General features: G+C 41.7%; 1 protein-coding gene across 7 annotated transcripts in view; it reads right to left on the bottom strand.

The window, feature by feature from the left end:
* Positions 1 to 757: 757 nt before the first annotated feature.
* The window catches only part of DGKI (diacylglycerol kinase iota), a 217,091-nt gene continuing 195,961 nt past the window's right edge, over positions 758 to 21,887 (bottom strand). For 2 of the 7 annotated variants that reach the window (XM_038168195.2, XM_027445394.3), the window contains exons 30-34: positions 21,005 to 21,042; positions 19,295 to 19,415; positions 11,972 to 12,008; positions 10,414 to 10,513; positions 4,985 to 8,977 (exon numbers count right to left, since the gene is read on the bottom strand). In XM_038168195.2, the coding sequence (XP_038024123.2) occupies positions 8,861 to 8,977; positions 10,414 to 10,513; positions 11,972 to 12,008; positions 19,295 to 19,415; positions 21,005 to 21,042 (413 nt within the window). In that variant the 3' untranslated portion in view covers positions 4,985 to 8,860. Of the gene's footprint in view, positions 4,939 to 4,981; positions 8,978 to 10,413; positions 10,514 to 11,971; positions 12,009 to 19,294; positions 19,416 to 21,004; positions 21,043 to 21,887 lie in introns of those variants that run through there. The other 5 variants (XR_011809784.1, XM_038168188.2, XM_027445238.3 and 2 more) reach the window with 5 other exon arrangements.

The raw sequence follows: 21,887 nt of genomic DNA, 5'->3' as shown, positions 1-21,887 counted from the left end.
GTCCAGTGCTGGCTGCTGTGCAAGGAAATAGGTAGGACACCCCACCACCACTGGAGCTACTGCCCTGCCCCAGCACTAGGAAGAGAAACACACTTGATGAGAAGAGCTTGGAAGAGCCCTTAAGTAAAGAAGGCAGCTCCTACAGGCTTACCAATGTCCTTACGTATTTTAGATTCTGCCTGGCTTGTGGTAGGGTGCCTAGAATACGTAGCCTCCAAAGAGGTGCTACTTTTGCCAGAAAGGTGATTTATGGATTTTTCTGCACGTAAGCCACCCCCTTTCCCTAGATCTGTGAGGTGCAGCACTGAGCTAGAGGGATGCGAAGTTCCCAGGGGCCTCTTCAGGCTTTGAAGGCTCAGCCACTTATTTTCTTTTTTCCCAAAGCTGTTTTGTGATCAAAGGAGGCAGATGGAAGAGAATCACTCTGCAGTGACATGCAAATGGAACAGAAGAAAAAAAAAATGATAAGCCTCTGCCGTCTCCCTGTGATTTTTCTGAGATGCAAGCTGAGCAGAAAACAGTGCGGCAGCAAGGCCAGCCATTTCACACCAGAGACCAGCACACTTGCTCGCCAATTGGAAGCAGCTGCCACTTCTTGCGAGTATGTCACAGAGCAGTATGGTCACATTTGCCTAGGCAAAAAATACTTAACAGAAAAAAAAAAAAATAGTAGAGGAGGAAAATGACAGTAGACAACCCCCCCCTTTCTCCCTCCCTCCCCCCCCCACAAAAAAAAAAAAAAAAGACTTTTCCCCTCTTCATATTAAAACTAAGCCTGGAAAGGTTGTAATCAACCCCACAGGTGTGAAATGCCCCAGCCTATCATGCTTCCCATCTGCTTAATCCTGGCACATTACAGTTATCCTCAGAGGTGCCTTTAGTGCTGCATGTCTGACTCACTGCTAGCACAGCAGAATTTTATTATTCCTACCCATGTTTGGGTGTGGTCAGAGGACATCCAGCCATCTGTGACACTGGTCAAGCAAAAGTGTCCCAGAGGCAAACAACTGAGCAGGGTTTTGACCTTTCCATCAAAAATCAAGGTAACATGAGTTAAGGAAAAGTGCAGTGATAGAAGAAGCAAAGACTTCAGTGAAAAGGGACTGAAAAGGACAAAGTAGAAAAAAAAAAAAAAAAAAAAAAAGAGCATTCAAGATGATTTTAAATCAAATTTAAATAAAATTATGTTCCATTTCCTTCCTGCCATTAGCTGTCAGCAAACACACTTCTTTTCTTAGCTTTGACATGAACGTGCTGCTCCCTTGTGCTATGGAGATAGGGACACTGTTACAATGGTGGCAAAACCACAGGAGAAAATAACTCACAGCTGCACCCAGCTCCTATTAAAGTAAATGTAACTAACAGTTGTCCCATTCTGATCAAGAAAAAAAAAATGGTTCTGGGAAGAGGTCTGAAATGGAGAACAGTAGAGAGAAGACAGCAATTTGCTTTGTGGCCTGTAGTAGTCATATCTTTTGATGTGGCTTTGTTTACATTAATTTACAAGCAAAACCTTTGATATGGCTAAGGAAAAGGGAGAGGTGATGTGCATCTTGTATCACCTCATGAGGCCTCAAGACTTGCAAACAGAACAGTGAGCCCCAGAAGCTTGTGTGGTGATCCCAGTGGGGGCAGGAACAAGATGCCCCCTGCATAAGGATGACATAAATATTGGGAGCAGTGAGCTTGGAGAAGAAATAGCCCCTTCTCACATTATTAAAAGTGGATAAGTCTGATTATGGTGCAAAATTGCTCATTACAGTGATCTTCAACAACTAGCACTGCAACTCTGCCCAGAAAATAGCAATGACTATGGAATCCATTCTGTAGGGTCCCCATTCCCAGGGTCCAGCTTAGTTTTACTTTTCTAATCTTGCCTTCTTTCATTTCCTGTGTTAATAGCTAATAATAATAATTAATAACAATAAAGAGAGAGAGAGGAAGAGAAAAGGAAAAAAAAATCCTAGAAAAGGCAGACTATCCATTAGAGCCAAACTAGCCAAGTAGAAATTGTTAATGTCTGTTGAATCATGCTCAAAACCTTCTTGAGTTTCTCCTCCATACTTACAAACCTAACTGGTTTCTACAGTTCCCAGACAGGACCTATGTTCCTGAATACCTGTAGGAACAGGGGCTGTGTTCTCCCTTTGCTTGGCCACAGGCTTGAGGGGGAAGAAAAAAAAAAAAAAAAAAAAAAAAAAAGTGATAATTGAAGGTCGTTAAGACAGTTGGAACCAGAAGGTCATTTTTCTCATTAAAATAAAGGGTAAGGCTAAGAAATGAATTGCGGCGGTGTTTCATGCATTAGCAGTTAGCTATTTGCTGCAGCACTTGTCATAATGGAGCACCAGATTGGCACCATGCACACTTTGCTGAGTGGTAGGTTACACATCAAGCATCCTCCTAGACAGGGACTAATTGAAGAGCCAGGTGTTACACTCTGCCCGCAAAAGGAGGCTGGTCTAGATGAAGCAATTACATATGTAGTACTGTATTGCTAAAACAAATAGTGCTTATTTCTCGCATGTCAAATTGCTACAGCTTCCATGTACTTTGTATATGAGAGCTGGAGCTGTTAGCGTACTAGGGAACTCTGAAATAGCATTCCCAAATCAGAGTTCTGTCTCTAGTAGATGAGGACAAAATAATATAAACCATTTTCTGAAGATTGTCTGTCATTTGCTCTCGCAGGTATTCACCTTTTGTATGTCTGTGTCAAGAGAATCACTGCTGCCTTAGATTCAGATTCCCCAAATCTCCTCCACATAAGGGAGGCAGGATCATAAGCTGAATGATTTAAAGGGCTAAGTTTAAAATTCTTTTCAGAATTATAGATGTGTTTATGTCAAAACCTGCTTTTGTTGCAAGGCACCCCCCACTTAGACTTCTTAGAAGAAGACGTGCTACATCAGAATGAGGAATTTTAAAACAAGCTGCTTGTCTTCCCCACTCCCTAGGTAACTGAATACATGTGTACTGCATAGGATAGATTGTCTTAAAAAAAAAATAAAAATCTGGGAAACAAGAAACTGCAGCTGAGATTGGAATGTGGCACCTTATAAATAAGGCAGGAGACAAGATGCACTCTGATGGCTGAACACAGTAAGGTTATTCAGCTCTAAGCCTGCCTAATCACTGAAGTCAAATGTAATGAAGTTACTGGCATGATCAAGGCCTGAGGGAGGAATTTTCCCCCTTTGCAGTAGCGGCACCATAGGCAGGCCAGGAAATCCCTTGGCCAAGGTAGGGGGCACTGCGCCAGCACATAACTACGGGGGGCAAGAGAACGCTGCTTTCTGTTGGCACCATCCTGGCCAGGGGTGCTGGAAATGTGCTGGGGAAAGAAAGGGGGGCCCCTGAGCTCTGGTACCTACAGAGGGCTTCAGGCAAGGCAGTCAGAAGCAGCACGGTGCCCCACAGCATAGCTTGGAGTACACTTAGCCACAGTCACTGCTTTGACTGCCGGGTAGCTTATCCCTCCCAAGCCAACTTTGAAAGAGAATTGTAAGTGAGGAACTTCCCAGGTACCTATAGCCCACTTTTGGGCAGCCTAAGCAAAGCTGGTGCAGTCTGTTGGCATTGGTAATGCCTCAGCAAATGCTGGGACATGTTGCCCCTCTGTATAATCTGTTTGCCCTGAGTGCTGGGTTAGGTTATAACTCCTCTTGAAGCATTTCCACAGTGCAGCCATGCGCTGCCTCTGGCACTTCCAAAGGGAGTTAAAGCTCTGAAGCTCAAGACCCATTCTCCATATAAAATTCAGGTCTTCATCAATATGCTGGCAAGTCACTTTTGGCACATTACTGAGTCTCCATTGCAATCAACCGATCTTGGCAGGCAGCTCTGGGATTTAAAAGCTGTAGCTATCCATTACTAAGAAAAATAGTTGTCTGCATTGTTGCTAAGAAAGCAAAATGAAAAGATGAGTACCACCGCAGCGAACCCTGTAACACTATGTCCTGTAGCTTCACAAGTATCCAGAAAGGCACAGATTTATGGTAAGCTCTTTTAAAGACTGCTGAAATAATTGAAGGTACTCACATTTGATTGTTTAGATTAATTAGGAAGCAAACAACCCAATATTGTTTTGGCTCAGATTTAGGCAGGAAAATAAAGGGAGGAAATAATGTCTGATGAATGGAAAAGAACAGATATAATGGAAAAAGAAATGTTACTTTCAACATGGTAGAAGAGCTGTTATACAGAATTTTAAACTCCATTCTTACAAAGTACTCCTCCATGGATGTTAAGTCTGATGGAAAAGAAGCAAAAAAATGGGGGAAAGAAAATTACACACTCATATAGATCTGCAGGAGAACTGCTTCCCTTTTGGAGGGAAATGCAAGAACAGAATTGTCCTTGGAGTGATTGCAATGCATTCATGTTTCCAGTACATCCATAAATTTCTTGAGTACCATTAAACACCTGCAAGATTAAGGCTACTTAAGGCTACCAATGTACCATGCCCATGTCATAGTTTTTGCCCAGACAGATCTCCTCCACATGTTCTTGACAAACTGGAACACATAAACACACCCCATAGTAGGTATCTGGGTTGGCTGAAAAGAAAATAGCTACCTTCCAGGTGAGGTTGCGCATTACTGATTTTCGTTACCATGCATGTCACTGTCACAGAAAAATAATAAGTTTAAAAAAAAAAAAAAGACAAAAATGAGCAAAAGAATACAAAAAAAATACTGCTAAAATCAGAACTTACACTTCCATACCACCAGGAAAAAAAAAATAAATCTATTCATCTACAACAGCTTCATCTCTGCAAATACAACTGGGAAGATCGATGGCAACAAACATTGGTTTTGTTCTATTTTCTTGTGCCTATAGTGCTTCTATGTGATGGTCCTTATGTAGCAGGGGACATCTCATGTAGTCAGAAATCCAGGCTACAGCATCATGAGTGGAGACTGAGCAATTCCATGTCTGCTGGAGAAAAGGAAGGGTGACAGGTGTCAGTAAAAACATCTGCAGACATCTTAAAGTGTAAAACCGTGGACAAGCCACCATGTGAAATGGTGAAAGAGCCACTGGACTCTGAGGTACATTCTGCAAGCCAGTGCAAATATTTGCCTTGAACTCCTGTCTTATATGAGTCATTCAAACTCACACCTCACACTATTGAAGGATGCTATAATTAGTGAGAAATGTATGACACTATCGTGCCTTGGAACACATAAATATATTTCTAGCACTGAAGTGTGAAATAATAAAAGTAACTGATGCTATTAAATAACAAAAGTAAGTTTATTTTATCAACATTATAAATACTTTATTTCCCTCCATTTTACTCCAGAATGAGATAGTCAAACCAGTACAATGGAACAGTTCAGGAGCTCCTCAGTTCTACTGAAAAGGGTCCCCTTTAATAACAAATTAAAATGGAAAATGACATTTTGTCAGTCCGGCAACCTCAGTAGCTGAGCATCCCTAGGTACTTTGTCATTCAAATGGCAGAGTTCTAAAAGTGTGCATGAGTCTATATATATGCATACTGATATTCATAAATATACATATATATAGCAATATACACACATAAATAGACACAGCCACAGACAATTTTAGTAAATCGAAATGTTTTACATGTAATTTAAGTGGGCTCCCAGCTGCATGCTGAAATTTGGGCCCTGCACAGTGTAGGCACAATGATACTGTACTAAGATAAGCCCCCAGTGCTCAAGAGATTCAATATGTATGTGTCACTGTTAACTGCTGCAGAGCCACTTGTGGTGGCTGTCCAAAATTGAGAATACAGTAGCACTGGGGAAGGAGTAGGAAATAACCCTGCAGTATCCTGGCCCCAAGCTCTATCCCTTAGTGAACCACTCTCTGATATCCCTGGCTGTGTGTGAGCCATCACAGAAAAAAAAAGTACATGCTCTGTTATCTACATATACAATAGATTGCCAGTATCTATGCATTACTTGTGCAGTGCTTTGGGACACCTTGAATATTAAAAGGCACTACATACAGCCAGCTCCTCTCCTATCTCCAGTGCTGGGGTTTAATTTTTATCACACAGTAACTGCCTCCTACCACATATACACAGCAGGAAGCTTTCCAGAGGCATGACCACCTCACTCTGATCATAGCATGGCACTCCAGCTGCCAGGGGAGAAAGCATGCCAGGCTCTGTTGTGTGCTCCAGTTCCTTTCAGCAGCCTGAATGGCACCAAGGAGCTCGGGAAATCTGACCATTCCTGACAAGCTGCTCCAGATCCAGTCCCTGCTGTGGGCACCCCCCACAGAAGAGGGATGCATCACCGAGGGAAGGACTACTGGAGATGGAAAGGGATTGGACCTGGCTTCATTGTAACAATTTGCACGTGGCCTCTGGAGGCTACCTGTGATCAGAGCAAGCCTTTATTGTTCCACCTTCTTCATGGGACTTCAGGACGAGGGAGCTGCAAGGTGCTCTCTCAGCATCCTCTGCTCAGGCCCCAGTCTGGCCTCAGCACAGGACGGAATCCAGCCCCCGGTATCGTTGAAGCTTCCTTGGTTTCTTACATCAGTAAAACAGCAAAAAGATACAACTGATACTAATATCATTCATATTTTTAGTCAAATATATAGAAATATTACAGTGTTGTCTTTCCTCACAGCTGGGAAATGATGCAAGGCCTACTATGAAACCACAGCATGAGGATCTTCCTTATGCAAGTTTCACATAAACAAAAATTATACTCTGATGTTTTAACATTTGCCAAATTCTGTTCTAATATATACACCTTTGCCACAAGCCCCTGGATTATTATCAAGGGAAGGAATTTGGCTTTCATATTTTATTTTTTAAACAAGAAAGGTAAAGTAAAGATAGAAAATAAGACAAAATACATTTCATGTCACCATTGATCTATAGATTACAAATATATATAGTTTCCTTCCAGAGGAAGAAATACTAAAGAAATATTTTGCTCATATCAAATGAACTTCTGAAAACTGAAAAAAAATTAATAATATATATATATTTTAGCTCTTCCCTTTCTACCACAACAATCACTCTTGTCAAGAAAGAAAGGAGGAGAGAAAGGAGAGAAGGAGGGAGGGACAGAGGGAGAGAGAGAGAGAGAGGAAGGTAGGAAGAAAGGAAAAAGAGTGAAAGAGAAGGAAAAAAAATGAAAAAGAAAAAAGAAATAAGAAAAAAAAAAAAAGAAAAAAAGGAGGCGGGAAGGAAAGAAGGGAGGCAGGGAGGGAAAGGAAGGGAAGGAGAAAAGAGAAGGGAGAGAGGGTGGGAAGAAGGGAGAGAAGAAAAGAAAAAGGAAGGAATCTCATTCATTTCATTTTTACAACTTCTAATGAGGAAGAAGAAAAACTTATCTGAATAATGACCTGAGTTATTTCCATGGTTTCCAAATTGCATGTAATCCTGATGATCACCATCTAATGGAGACCTTCCCCTAGCGATGCATGTGAAACCAAACACCATTGGATCTTTCAAAACAAACAGCAAAGCAAAATTCAAAAATCTATTGCAAGAATTATGCCAAAAGTGGGCCATGAGGATCTTCATAAGAACTGAGCAAAGTGGAAGCTCTGCTATTTCTGGCAGCTGAATTGTCTTTAGTGATTGAAAACCTGAAGATGAACATTTTACGTATGTCTGTGTATGTCTGCTTTTTCTTCTTTTGTGGTTATAATCTTTGAGGTAAAACAGAGAACAGACGAGTACAGTAGACACAACTGGCCTGTATAGTGGCTAAGCAAGTTTAAGTTTCCAAGTCTATAGAAAGTAATGAGGCAAAGAGCTGCTGCCTGTCCTTCTCCAGGGGGAGATCCTCTCTTTAGAACTTTGTTCCCCATCCCTTGGGGAATCAGGTAGTTTACAGGCTCAGCCAGAGGAGGTTTTCCTATTCCCAATATGACCAGGGCAGTGCCTGTTCATTTGTTCATGGCTGACGGATAGCCTTCCAGGTTTCCTCTCCTCATCGTAAAACCCATCTTGCCAGAAGTAAAAATAGCTATCAGCTTTTAGATTGGTCTGAAACCTGAGCAAACCCAGTTGGTTATTATAAGCTCAACGGTGATGCAAGAAACCTTAGGGGTAGATTTCTGCTCTGTCATACAATGCTTTATATTCCATATAACTCCTTTCCAATCAAACGCCTGTCTCATGAGAATACCGTAACCATATACCCAGCAACATGAGGACATTAGATTTTGTTACTGCTGTAAATTTAACTGTGTCCCACACCCTAGAAAACAAGGCAATAGGCAGAATTCTCTCCAACAGTGAGAAAACTCCCCAGTGATTGAACACTGAGGAAGCAGCTTCTGATGGGACAGCAAGGGAGGGAACACAGCAGGTAAAAATGTTTTTTCCTAAGGGCATCCAGAGCTCCTCAAAATTTCTGCTACTGCCTGACCATTTGTGAAAACACAGAGATAACAGGTACTATTTAACTGATGACAAGTGAGATGAATGGGAGAATTAAAGGTATGCAGGAAAATATAGGGATGGAGGAGGGCCTGGCTTGTTGTTTTAATGTCCCAGTTAGTTTGGTACCCCCACACCAACTTCTCTTTTTTCTTTTTCTTGTTTTTTAATAAATGTACAGATGAACATGGGAGAAGTTCATGCTACTTGCTGGAAGCAATAAAGGTAAATTTCCGTGGCCCATGGATTCCACAGACCTTTGAGAGTCCCACCTCATCCATCATGGGCTATCTTATGGAACCTAACTGTTCCGTGGCAAGACTCAGTAGCCCTTAGAAACTGGTGGCATGTCCTCAGATATTTTCCATGAGAGCAAGAGACACGTTGATTCCATCAGCTTCTTCCTCACACGATGCCCAAGTGCTCAGGTGCAGCCTTGCTATTTCCAAGGATTCTCTTTGCCGCTTTCGGACATCAGACTGCTGTCTCCAGATCCTCATGGGGAACCATTTGGTAGTTCTGTCGACTCTCCAGGTAGGAGGCCAGATCTGGGTCACCAGCTTGCTGAGCCCTGTCACGAGGGGTCTTACCCTAAAACAAAGAAAGATGAAGAAAAAGTCTTGTGCCAACATACTTAGAACAGATGAAAGCGCGACCCAGAGAAATTACTACAGGAAGTACAGAAGTACATCCAGAGAATTTACTTATTTTCCCAATGAATAAAGTTGGTATCAAGTCAAGTTTTTCTATGAGAGTCATGAGATTCTGAAGATTTTCAAAATCCTTGTGTGGTTTAGGACAAATAATTCAGCTCTATAAGGACATGCTATTTGATACCTTGCACAGAAGGACTCACATGCTGAAAGGATCTGAGTTTTCATTCAAGGGCTATAGTCCCTCTGTGAATGAATATAATGCAAAGTACTGTAGATAACACTTGAAAAGCATACTTCACAAACTACGCACAATTTTACTAAGGATGTGGAGAGTGAGATTCCTAACATTTGAGATGAGCTCAATGTGGTTCATTCTGTCTCATGTCAAAATTTTTTATTTTTCAGTGCATCACTTTGCTATGCTGTTATCCCAGCTACCCTAAGATTACTGTAGAATTGGACAAACCATCTTGATCATGAACCATCAAAAATATTGAAAACACATTAATTTATCTCCACAAAACCATTCTTGCTTCCTGGATTTCTGCATAGATGAAAATTAACAACTTAGTAGCCACTTATCTGGATTTTAGATGTTGCAGAAATTATCTTTTACAATGTATAGTACTCTTATATGAAAAAGTGATGATCTCTCTCTGGTTTATAGGCTACTCCATAGAGCATAACATGGAATTTTTTGTCTTGTTGCAGTGAAACTGCTTCTAACTCTAGAATCCAGACATCCAACCAATTCTCAGATACTGGTCACAGGTCTGTTATGTTTAGAAATGCCAGAGGGGCAGCTTCTGTACCATGTTCCCAAGCGATCAGATTGTTGTATTGAGAGGCTGTTCCTAGGATTTATTTTTTCCCAGACATCTTCCTCTGCTAAGCTTACACGGAGAGAGGGTTGTGGTTAGTTTTGCATTAATAAACACGGGGGCAAGTGAGGGCAGTAGATGATGGTTAGCCATCCTCACAAAGCAAGTCAGCCACAACAATCAAGCCTCACAGACACTATGCAATCAAAAACCAAGACTCCCCCAGGTGGTCCCTGCCCACAGGCCTCTCTTTTGACCACACAGGAGAAGGATGCTGCTGTGCCATGGAGATGCCTCATTCACACCCAGCACACTGAATAGTTTGAGGCCAGGCTCTCACTATAGTGAAGATGACCCATGTTGGGGACTGAACTGAAGTCTCTTGTACTTGTTTCAATCAATACAGTTTTCTAAATAAAAATAGCTTGCGTAAAAAAGAGCTGCTCTTGGCACACACAAGGAAGCCTCAATCATGCACACAGCAGGGACGGATGCTGATCAGTCTCGCTTGGTTGCAGTGTTTTATAACTGGTCGACTGGGCTGGGTTACCTTGGAGTCCGTCTTTCTCAGCGAGGCTCCCGCATCCACCAGGAGCTGGCAGATGGCACGATGGCGCTGGCAGGCTGCCTTATGTAATGCCGTCTCACCCCTAGACCAAAGTACAGAAACCAGCAGTGAGATGCATCCCACCAATGTACATTTATGAAGTATAAGGTGTGATTAATAGATGATGTATTTCTGCAAAGTTGCATTTTGCCAGCAGAGGTGGACTTGTACCCTCTCTCCCTTACCATCTACATCATTTGATTCAGTAAGAAAACTTGTAATGCACAAATTGCAGATGGAGAACTTCTGAGGAGTGGGAAAGAAACATGCACAGATTTTTTTATATTCAGAGAGCTGAACGTCACATTCCCATCCAAACAGCAGTTCTGTTAACTGCTGCAAAGGCAAACCAAAGACCTTACTTCACAGTAGGCTAAACTGTAACAGCATTTTTTTTCTTCCTACTATTTCTTATCTGAGCCTCTTTCTTGGAGGCATAATAGAAAAATCATGTCCATCAAAGCCATGGCAGCTACCTTTGCTGCCCTGGTTCTGACACCTGGCTCTCATGGATATATGAGAGGAGTTTTGTAGTTTTGTTCTCTACCGTTGGACTGGTAAGCTACTAGAGAAGCTTGAACACATGCTTTTCAAAACAGAAGGCTGTGTAGTCAGTGCAGGTTTATTGCAAAGCTCCGCAACTCAGGCCAGAGCTACATGTAACAGGATTCTGAGGCTGGCTGTGCTAACAAGGTTAAAAAAGTCTGTCCAGCTTTGACTAGAAAGAAGAGGAGGTATGCTTTGCGTGGGTTGCAAGTGGTGTCCATAAGACTAGTGTCAAACAAGAACAGCTGTTACATAACCCCTAAAATAACAAATGACAAGAATTGCCTTTAGTAGGGCAGATCTTGCACATACCTGACCAGAAAGGAATTTCAGTCTCAATCCTTGACAGGGCAAGTTGAAATATTAATAGACAACATTGCAATGAATTTCTCTCTGCTGCATGAGAGCTAAATTAAGAATGGGGTGCTACCTGATTTCACACCAAGGATCAAAAGGCAAATTCATGCTGGCACATACAGCTTGAACCTTCCCTTTTCAAGAGTTAGGAGTAGAGGAACCTTTGTAAAGGGAATCCCTCGTAGCTACATCCACTTGAACTTTATTTCAGTGTCTGTGCTATTACAACTGCTTGAGGAGAAGCAGGTAGTCCATCTAGACTCCATCACCCCTGATGGAGTCTTGACTTTTGGAATTAATCCTTCATGTTGGTCCCTCAGCTACTAGACTCTGGAAACACTGAAGCACAATGCTGGACTTGTATCTCTCTAGAAAGACTAATGAGTAATGGGAAGCAATAGAGAGGAAAACCTTTTTGGAGCTCAAGAAACATTTGTTTTAGGCCAGAAAGCCATATGTGTTGCTGCTGTTGTTTGTGTTTGGGGGGAGGGGGAAGGGTTATAACTAATTGTTTTTGAAGAGATGTGCCACTATGAAAAATGAGAGACGTCTGCTACTGTAACACATGTATTGAGGAGATAGGGTAGATTGTACTTACGTTTCACTGTCTGTCATGTCCAGCAATTCAGATGGACCTGCAAAAGACAGTCAAGTATGTCACGTAGCATTTGTTTGCATGACTTTAGGAGCACAACTATCAGGAGAAAATATTCAGTGCAAATATGTAAAAGAAACCAACTGAAAGCTCAATTAGCACACATATGCTAAACTTCAAGGTAATGTTTGCACAAGCCCTTGCACTAGCAAAATTCTGAATGCACAGTCACTGCTGGAGTGTCAGCGTCAGAGAGGAGCAGCCTCTAAATTATACTGGAAATGAATATTCATGGATTTTATTTTCTCACTCTTCACCTTGCTCAATTAAGTGGTTCACATAAGTACAGCGCATTGAAAATGCTGATATACTGGAAACCCTGATATAAAACAAGTTAAAATCTATTGTTAGTATTAGACGGAAAATGTCATTAGGAAGTTGAAATTAGCCAAATTCTGTTGTGAATGACATCCCTGTGCTACTTCATTTAATAGCACTATACAGAATGTAGATCAGGGTGGAATATTCCCAGCGGTCTTTATATTGATATGCAAATCCTGTACTCTACTGGTCAGCAATGATCGGGAAAGTAAGATTAAGAAAAATAGAAAAGATTTTTGTTAAGTGGGACAAAATAATTCATTTACATTAATGTCCTTTTGTTCTTGATATTCACTGCAGGCAGATGTTTATAGCAGTAAATTCCATCATTGAATCACAGCGATATGGAAAAGCAAGGATCTAGATTGCATTTGAAAAAAGAAGAACTTTTCCCTTTGCAGTCTGCTTTATTATTCTTCTCTCCACTGCTCTGGAGCATAGTGCCAGATGGTATGGGGCAGTTAGCAAGGGGAACAGTGAAACTTTATAGAAATTTTACTTCTTTTTCATGAATATTTCTCTTCATCACAGTGTGAGTTTCAGATTCAAGGGTCCTCAAGCTTACAGCAAATCTCACCTGAAACTGAGGAATTTCACACTATTTACTTACAAAGACCTACACACAACTTCTCTTCACTTATTTCACTGAATATGTGTTGAAGTGGGTCAGTGCTGTTTGTCTCTCCCTCACTCCTTTTACAACATATACAGGCAGTATTGTCGGGGAAGCTGGCTGCCATAGCTCCTGGAACTGCAGATAGCTCCTTACCTTTATATTCCACCATTCTGTGAAAGAGGTGGTCAAAAAAACTAGCACGCCTAGTCCCCAGGGCACAGTGCACCTGCATGCCTACTATGGCAGTTCTCCAAGCTCATTAGCCTCTCTCCTTTTTTAAAACACAGTGTATTCTAAAGAAAATCATGTTCTTCAAAAATAAATGTGATTCCCCATGGCTTACTGCAACACCACATCCCACAGGTGGGTAACAAGGAATGACCTGCGATGTTAACTTAATAATAGTCTATTTCTGTTCATAGATGGGACAATGAAGGTTGTGATGCAATGGTAGAGCACAGTGTCTGGACTGGCTGCATTGGGCATAGAGGTACTTACCATGGAAAGTTGAGAAAAACAGAAAAAAAAAAAGGTTAAAACATTAGGAGTAAAGAAGGAGATAAGTTAGAAGAATATGATCTGAGAGAACAGAAGAGCCAGAGCAGAGCAGGTCTGGTGAGACGTAAAACCAAGGATAAAGGAAAACTGGTCAGGAACAGGAAAAAACAGCGACACTAGGTCAGAGAAACCAAGTGCTGAGGACTGAGTGGGCAGTCCATGAGTACAAACCTAAGCAGGTGCCACGTACAAAGAGGGCTCTCCAGCAAACTGTTCCAAATAAAGCATCTCATGGGAGCAACCCAGTTCCACCCCAGACATACTTAAGACCTAGATATTGGGGTTACTCAATTTGCAGCAACATCCAGAATTTGTTCATTTCATTCCCTCTGCTCTATCTCTGAAATTAGATGGTTCCAACTCACACACAGTCTGATCTGTGCCCCGCACTTCTTTATTTTATTTTCGCTTGTGCTTCTCTTAAACCATCTCACGCCCTCCTCCTAATTCCCTTTCCCCTCTCTTTTGGACCTCATTTTTACATCAGTCTCCCTGGCGCTGCCAACCGACCATTCCAAATCCCCCTCTGCCCTGGGACAAAAGCTGCACAGATGTGGGAAGGGCTGGCACTGGGAAAGCTAACAGCACTGTCATCCTGGCCCAGCAGGGAGGCGGCTGTTTTACTCTAGGACAAGAGGCAAAGAAAGAAAAGGGGACCAAGGCGCAGAGAGAGAGAGGACAAAATAACCCCATAGAAATCCGGAAGGGAAATGCATGAGTGAGATTTCTATCAAGGAAAGCAGCAGGGGGGGAAATAAAAACAAAAGATAGAAATGTGTGGAGAGGTGGAGGGAGAAAAAAAGAAAAAAGAAAAAAAAAAGAGAGAGAGAGAGAAAGAGAGAGACATGGGGACTAAAGAATGGCAGGATGGGGACACAGGGGGAGAAGTTCGCATGAAAGGAGCTGAAAAGCATGACGCACTGAGGGGAAGCCCAGCTGAGATCACTTTCTTCCCTTAACATCTCTGATAGACTGTCTGTGTAGAATTATTAACTTTTTTCCTTCTCTCCTTCTATCCTCTTTCACTCCACTAAAGCCCCTCTCCAATTTCTCAGGAGGCAGAGCAGCCTAAGCTGGGGATGGGAGGAGGGAAGGGAAGGAGAAGCAGCTGCCCTTTAGCTGAGCTCACTACAACATAAAAGAGAGGCAAAATGACCATATTTCTGAGGCATTTCCAAAACATACAGCACCATGCAGTACAAAAGGCCTCCAGGCCTGCAGCACACCCTGCCCTCTCCAATGGAGGTGGTTACAGCTACCCCCAGGAGACCCACAGCTATTAACCCCTGCCAGTCTCTTGTCTCGTCAGTCCCTCCTTTGTAGAACTGAGGAAGGAGTGAATTTACCTTAAACAGCAATGTCTTCCATTAGCAGCATTTCTGGGTGTTTATCTATCAAAAACCTCTTCGGTCAATAATTTGATTAAGGTTTTTAACTGTGGGACAAAAATGTATTTGGTTCCTTACAGTTAAAGAGAGAATATTTTTAAAATAGTAGTAATATGAAAAGGCAGAACAATTTCAGGTTTTCCCCCAATTCTGCACTCATTTTTACCTGATGTGAAGATTAATAGTGTCTGTTTTGTACTACTAGTGTCTTTTGGCTTTGAATTTCCACTGTAACATGGAGTGTAGTCTGATTACGGGATCACACCTTCCATTTGAACAGTCTCTCACCCATGTTAACCTGAAATTTGGTAAATTTAGAAAATAAAATAGGCTATTTTATACCTTGTGCCTTCTAGGAAAATTGAGCTGTTTTCTGCTGAGGGCCCTCACAAATGTCCTCCCACCATAAAACACTCTGCAAATGTAGAGATAGTAGTGAATGTCAGGCATACTCACTCTCCTACAGTGTTACTTTCTGATGGCTATCCAAATTTTGTCCCTGACATACATCTCTGTCACAGAAGAATTTGCTTTCCAATCATAACAAAAAAGTAACTAAAGACTTTTCTTGCTTACTGGAGGATGCTGTCCAGTGGAGCAAGGACATTGAGACCTGAGGTTACAGAAATGCTCTACTGACTGACTATCCCACTAGAAGTTTCCAACACAAAATCCTAAGCAACTGTAATTAACTTTCCTCTATTCTGTTTAAAACTAATAGAGAATTCTTGCTTGTCTTTTGAGCCTCTAGAGAAGAAGATAAAAGAAGGAGAAGATCAACCTTGGATTGTTTGTCTTGAATAACGGTTATAGATTATAAATAGTTCAGAACTGGCAGATGAAGATTCCAAGTCAAGTTTGATTCCAAATACAGATGTTGATTTAGATCTTCTTAAGCCTTCCCTACTTCTGATTGTGTTAAGCAAGTAAACAGTTAACTCTTTTATAATGTGCAAGCACTGGGTTGTGAGACAGTTGGTGACTGCAGCCATAAGCAGATGTGGTTCTGATACCTACTGAGTTTGGCCCTCAGTTTCTTGCGAAGTGTTTCTTAGCCTAGCTACAGACAGATCTTAAAAGGTGACCTTCCCAATACAAGCAAAGGACCCCTGATTTATGAAGGCCCTCTTGAACAACATTTAGGTCTGTGTTTCTGCCCTTTGTACACAAAGGATAAAGAGAAACTGTTTTGCAGGAACAGCAACCAGCATGACCATTCCTGCAGCAGTAAGCAGCTGTCGTTCCACCACCTACTACATCGGTGCTTCAGCTTCTATTCCAGGCTTGTGCTAGTCCTCTGATAAGTATCTGGCAACACTGCACAGCAGTCTGTTTGTGTGACTCATCTCTGCTTTTTTCTAGCTTGAGAAGGGTTATTTTCTTCCCCTTAACACCTGAAATCATTCTGATTGAGATCACAGAATAACCTCTTGTATTAATTCCCCTGCATGTTTGCAGAAGGTGTAAAGCCATCACTGGAAAGGACAGCCTCAGCATCACAACACCATTTTTCCTCTTTCATAATGCCAGTCTTATGGATGTGGTGTGTTTGTTGGGGAAGGGGGGGGGAGAGAATTTCCCACCTCTTTACCACATTTGATTCACACCAGTAGCTTCACACTAGGTAGTTAAAACTCTTGGTACGGTGGGTTTTGTCTTGCTGGTTTTGTTACTTTAAAATATATTCAGAAGACTTTCCCTGTGATTAATAATAGGTTTTCTGTGCTGTGTGCTGGAGGGTATTTTGCTGTGGAACTCCCAATGTTAATAATCTCCAGCCATGTATGGAAAGCAGACAAACTATGGGGGAAGTAAAAGTGGGCGGAGGTAATTGCCAGAACAAGCGTAAGATCCATTTTTATCAGGGGTGGGTATCAGCAGAAATGAGAAGCTAGATACAGGGAAAGACTCAGATATTAGTAGCACTAATACACTAATTAATGTTGAGAAGATGCCAGGTGCCAGAGAACGCAACAGAAAAACAAGGACATTATGATGATGATGATTCAGCAAGAGAGCTCGTTTGTGACTGAGAAGTACCCAGGGTAGAAATGAGTTTCATTAATTGCTTAGTAGAAGAGAGAAGGCCTCTTTCTATTACAGTATTGTCCCATGCACTCTCTGATCCCTAGAGAATGTTAAACAAACAATGCATTTGGAGAAGCCCAGAAGACATATGTCTGGAAAGCTGCAAAAGCTTCCTGCCATCCCTGGGGATAGAGGGGGGAGAGAGGAACTGAGCTGACATTTGCTCAGCCTTCTGGTTTGTCTTTGTCTAGCAGCCCGTAATCCCTCACATTTCTCTATTCACTTCAAAAATTCCCATGGATATCCTACTCACATCTTTACCAGCCTAAATTACCTCATTCTAAACCTTCATCGAAGGAATGGTAACTGTGTCAGTTTGTAAACTAAGGCATATGAACCTAAAAAAAATCCTAGAGAGGCATCCATGACAGTGAAGTGGCACAAGTCATGTGCACTGAGAGAAGAAACCTATGTATGTACAGTAAACCAATGTATGTGTAATTACACCTATTTACTGAATTTAGAGGCACATATATGAACTGTGACTAATGAGATAATCCAGAGAAGTTAAGAGATAGAGTTAGTAATACTAGTTAGTAATACTAAAACTTGTTACAACTTGTGAGAAAAACAGCTAGTATTTGAATGTAAGACCAACTACACATATCTACTCTTATGGAGGTATTTACACATTAAAAAGGGCAATTCAGATCCCCCTCAGCCAAATATCTGGGGCATAGTTCAGTTGCATACACTTTTTTGTTGTTGTTGTTTTGTGCCATTTGATCTCTTGAAGGGCAAGCCTCGGTTTGCATTTGCGATGACAGGGATGATTTCCTGGCCTCCAGCTACCAGTCCAGAAGGATATGAGCCTCCAACAGGCCTTTATGTTACCTTGTACACCCATGCAGATGTCATGGATGTTCAGGGGCAAATTACATTAGACAGTTATGTTTAGCTAAATGAATGAAGCACACAGGTAGCTGTAACATGGATCACTTGCTGGGCTCCAATGTCTACTGTGCCTAGGATCTCCCTTTAGCTACTCACACTAGAAGAGTGCTCTATTAAAGAAGCTCACCTCACTTCCATCTGACACTGAAAGAAGACATGTCTTCTCTAGTACCTCTATCATACATGGACAAACGAACTTAATCTCTTGACAGTATGGGAACTTACACCTATAGACTACTTAACACCTGTATGTAAACACCTAAATGTTAGAAGTCAAACTGAAGCCAAATACCACCCCAATTAACTGAAGCTAAATACCACCCCAATTAACACAAACATTAACAGATGGATTATTGCCTCTTCCTTTACTATGAGGAGTGGTTTTTTCTCCTCTCTGTACAGTTTCTGCAGTAACTTTCAAGCATTAGTTAACACATTCCATTTGTCAGAGGCAGTCTCTGTGTTTAGTGCTAAGACTTCTAATGAAATAATATATCTGATTCTGACACCCAAAAGTCAAAATAGCCATTGATATTTTGGAGAGGGGGTCAGAGAATACTTACAAGAATGTTTAAAGGACTCAAAATCATATCTTGCAGAACAAGAGGATGATCACTGGACTGTAGCTCTGCATTCAGAGCAGTGACTGTTATTGTCTGTATCATTCTCCAGCAACCATGGAACAAGATTACTGAAGTTCCAACAGGCAGAGACTCTACTGCCTCAAACATATGGGCACACACAAATTGTTGTATAGCCCATGTAAGCATGCCTGCAGCCCTGTTACTGACAAAGATAAAAAGAGTCCAAAGGAAAAAAAAGGAACATGGCAAGATCATAGACTACAAATATATATACATAAAATACAGATCACAATTTTTGTTACAAATCTTGAATTTAACTGAGACATAATATTGGAAGGTTGGAGAATAAACAAGGCAAATTTAGTCAAATGCACGGTTTCCTAAGCAGAGTATTATTAAACACTGAAATAATATCAATGATAGCAGGGGCTCTCCATCGCCGTAAATGTTTTAATAGAGATTAGATGCTTTCTACAACAGATGCTCTAATTGAAAAACAAATTAGTTCAGAGGAGTCCCATGCCAGAGATCAAGCTAGAGCATCACACTGGGTCTTCACAGCCTTACAACTGATGCAACTGTGCAAATACCTATTCTCCTCAAAAAGAATAATTATTTTAGTTTCCCTTTATCTGGAGTCATCACTGCCATTTCTAACATGCTCCGAGCCTCTTGCTCACACATGCTGCAGATGGGCATTTGGCTGAGGGTGACCACAAGGAGTGAGGGCACTCCCAACCATGCTGTGCTGTGCAATTTTACCTACTGACACTTGGCTGAAGTACAGCTCTCTGTGGGTTTGCCCACTGTGACTCACCGTGCTCCAGGATATATTTCACAATCTCTCCGTGCCCAGTCTTGGCAGCATGGTGCAGCAAGGAGCCATGGTCGGGTCCTTGGATTAACAAATTGGCTCCTTTTTTACAGCATTCTATGAACTGGAAAAAACAAATAAACAAACAAACAAAAAAAATGCACACACACACATGGGAAAAGGATAAGGAAGGAGAAGCAGAAAAACAAATATGAAGGCAAATCATTTATCATTTTTTGTAGGAAATCAGTACAACAATGCAATGCAATGTGATGAAGTATAATATTACTTTCAAGTCTGTTTTTAGGCCTCAATGAATAACATCTGAAACTGGAAGTATTGACAACTGTATGGGTTAATAAGACCAGGTCATATTTCCTGTATAATGAGGCATTGCTTCTTTACAAGCAGTGAGTTACTGCTTGCTAGCAATGCTTGCAAGCCCATGTCCAGTGAAGTTGTTGGGATATTTAAAAATATACATATTTGATAGAAAATGTTGGTTCATCTGCTGAAAATTCCTTTTTTTTTTTTTTTCCTCAGTAAGGGAGGCATACCCAAGGCAAACACTTTCTGAATAAACCAGAAAACTCAGAAATCCACAGGGAGCTGGAGTTGAGCTGCCCCAGATCTCCCTTCTCACACACTCTACCTTGTCCAGGGCGCTCTGAGTGGGAAACACTATCCAGGGTAAGAAGGGACAGGGAACACCCACTGGTTAGCTCTCAGAGTTGCTGCAGACTCTGTGGGGGCTTCCAGTACAGATTAATGCAGAAAAGAAGGAGCAGCTTGTCACAGTGGAGCGTTATTTATGATGTAAAACATGTGAATGAAGGCAAGAAATTTCCCTGTCAAAGCAAACACGGGCAAAAAGCTTTCAAGAAGCAGAAACTGGACAATATGTTTATGACTGCTTGTTCGAGGAATGCTCCCTAGGTTCTACAGCCACCACAGCCAGGGAGGAGGTATGGAAGGTGCACCTGCAGGCAAAGAGTTGGCCTAAAAGTACTGTCATTTTTACAAATGGCTCCAAGCTGGCTTTTCCCAGATAATATTGCAGTCATTAATCACAGCCTTCATCCAAATTCTGGAGCAAGTTTGCAAACCCTGACTTGGCTACTGAAAAACACAGCCTGAATAAATGTCAGACTTTGGGAACAAAACTTTTTAACATGGGTGCCTTTTCCTCCCAAAGCAGGGTACCAAAATCTGACAATACCAAGACATTATGTGTTTTGAGATGTCCATCAGACCATAAGACACTAAAATGAGTTTCACTCTACCTGATCCTGTCACTATGTAGGAAGAAGTTAAGATGTCTCTAACAACTCTAGTGGCTTGGCCACCAATATCACTACAATAAAATCTCATTTACCGTGTAAGGCTGCACCAGAACTACCCGGTTCAGTGCTGCCTCTGCTAGTATAGTAATTTCCCTGTTAGTAACTGACACATTGCTCCATACAGTGCACTATGGATCCTGGGCTGAGAGGTGCTGCCTAACACCAGATCCTATTCACTCGAATTTCACACCTCACCTTACTGATGTGTTCCCCTAATATTCAAGGTTTCCTGGAAAGGTTGTAAAATAGCATTTGCCAGCAGTCCCTACAGCAGTCTATTTATGTTCTGAGCAGAGGTGTGATATAATTTACAGTATATCAGACCTGCAAATAGCTGTGAAAACGTGGACACTCAGTGCTCTGTGCTTACCTTCAGCAGATCACCAGCTATGACTGCCTGTAAAAGTGCTGTAAAAGACAAACAGAAAACTAATGTTAGTCAGAAAGTATTCTGCATATGGCCTCTCAGCTGAGAACATACCTCACAGTATGTCTGGATTAAGACAAATGCCTCAATCCACTTGTGCACTCATATACTACCAAAATTGATGAGGACTCTGGACTGACACGTGAGGAAGGCAGAAGGAAGATTGCCCATGTTGAGTGAATGCTATATGGACATCAAGGCAGTGTTTCCAATGCTGCCGTGGAATTTAATGCTTCTGTCTGAATTATTGCCTTGAAGCACTTTAGGGAATTTTCAACAATGTTCACAGGTTGGGGCTGAGACCCTGGCACCTGAGCCTTAATTGAGGACATCTATGTCCAACGCAAAGAACCCTCAGACCATTCATAGTGATGGTGAAGTGGTCAGTCGGTGTCAATGACACAGAGAGTCCCAAGTCACAGATGACTGAGGGGCAAAATAGAGATTTCTTAATATTTATTTGTATTACAAGAACACCTTGATATGCCAGCTGGACAGCAAGTCCTGCTAGTTGGGTAGGCAGGGTCAAACACAGAGCAAGAGTCAGTCCTCACCCTTTGTAATGTAAAGGGACGCAGAAGGAAAGAGAGACAAAGAGAGGAAAAGTAAACTCACTGCCAACACCTGTTGGGACAAGTCCAGGAGAAAGAACAAGTTGGGCAAGAGCCTGGAACTCTGTATTGCCCTGGGTATAGGCTGCATTCAGTAACACTACTGGTAGCAAGCAAGCAACCACCTTCTTTTCTCCTTCTCGCTATCATAATATTTATAGTAAAAACAATTATGAGTAGTCTTCCTGGGAAAGCAGTTATTTAGTTTGCTGATG

This window comes from Anas platyrhynchos, chromosome 1 (assembly GCF_047663525.1).
Source record: "Anas platyrhynchos isolate ZD024472 breed Pekin duck chromosome 1, IASCAAS_PekinDuck_T2T, whole genome shotgun sequence".
NCBI classification, from domain to species: domain Eukaryota; kingdom Metazoa; phylum Chordata; class Aves; order Anseriformes; family Anatidae; genus Anas; species Anas platyrhynchos.
The sequence above is the reverse complement of the archived record's forward strand: the minus strand, read 5'-3'. Positions and strand labels throughout refer to the sequence as shown.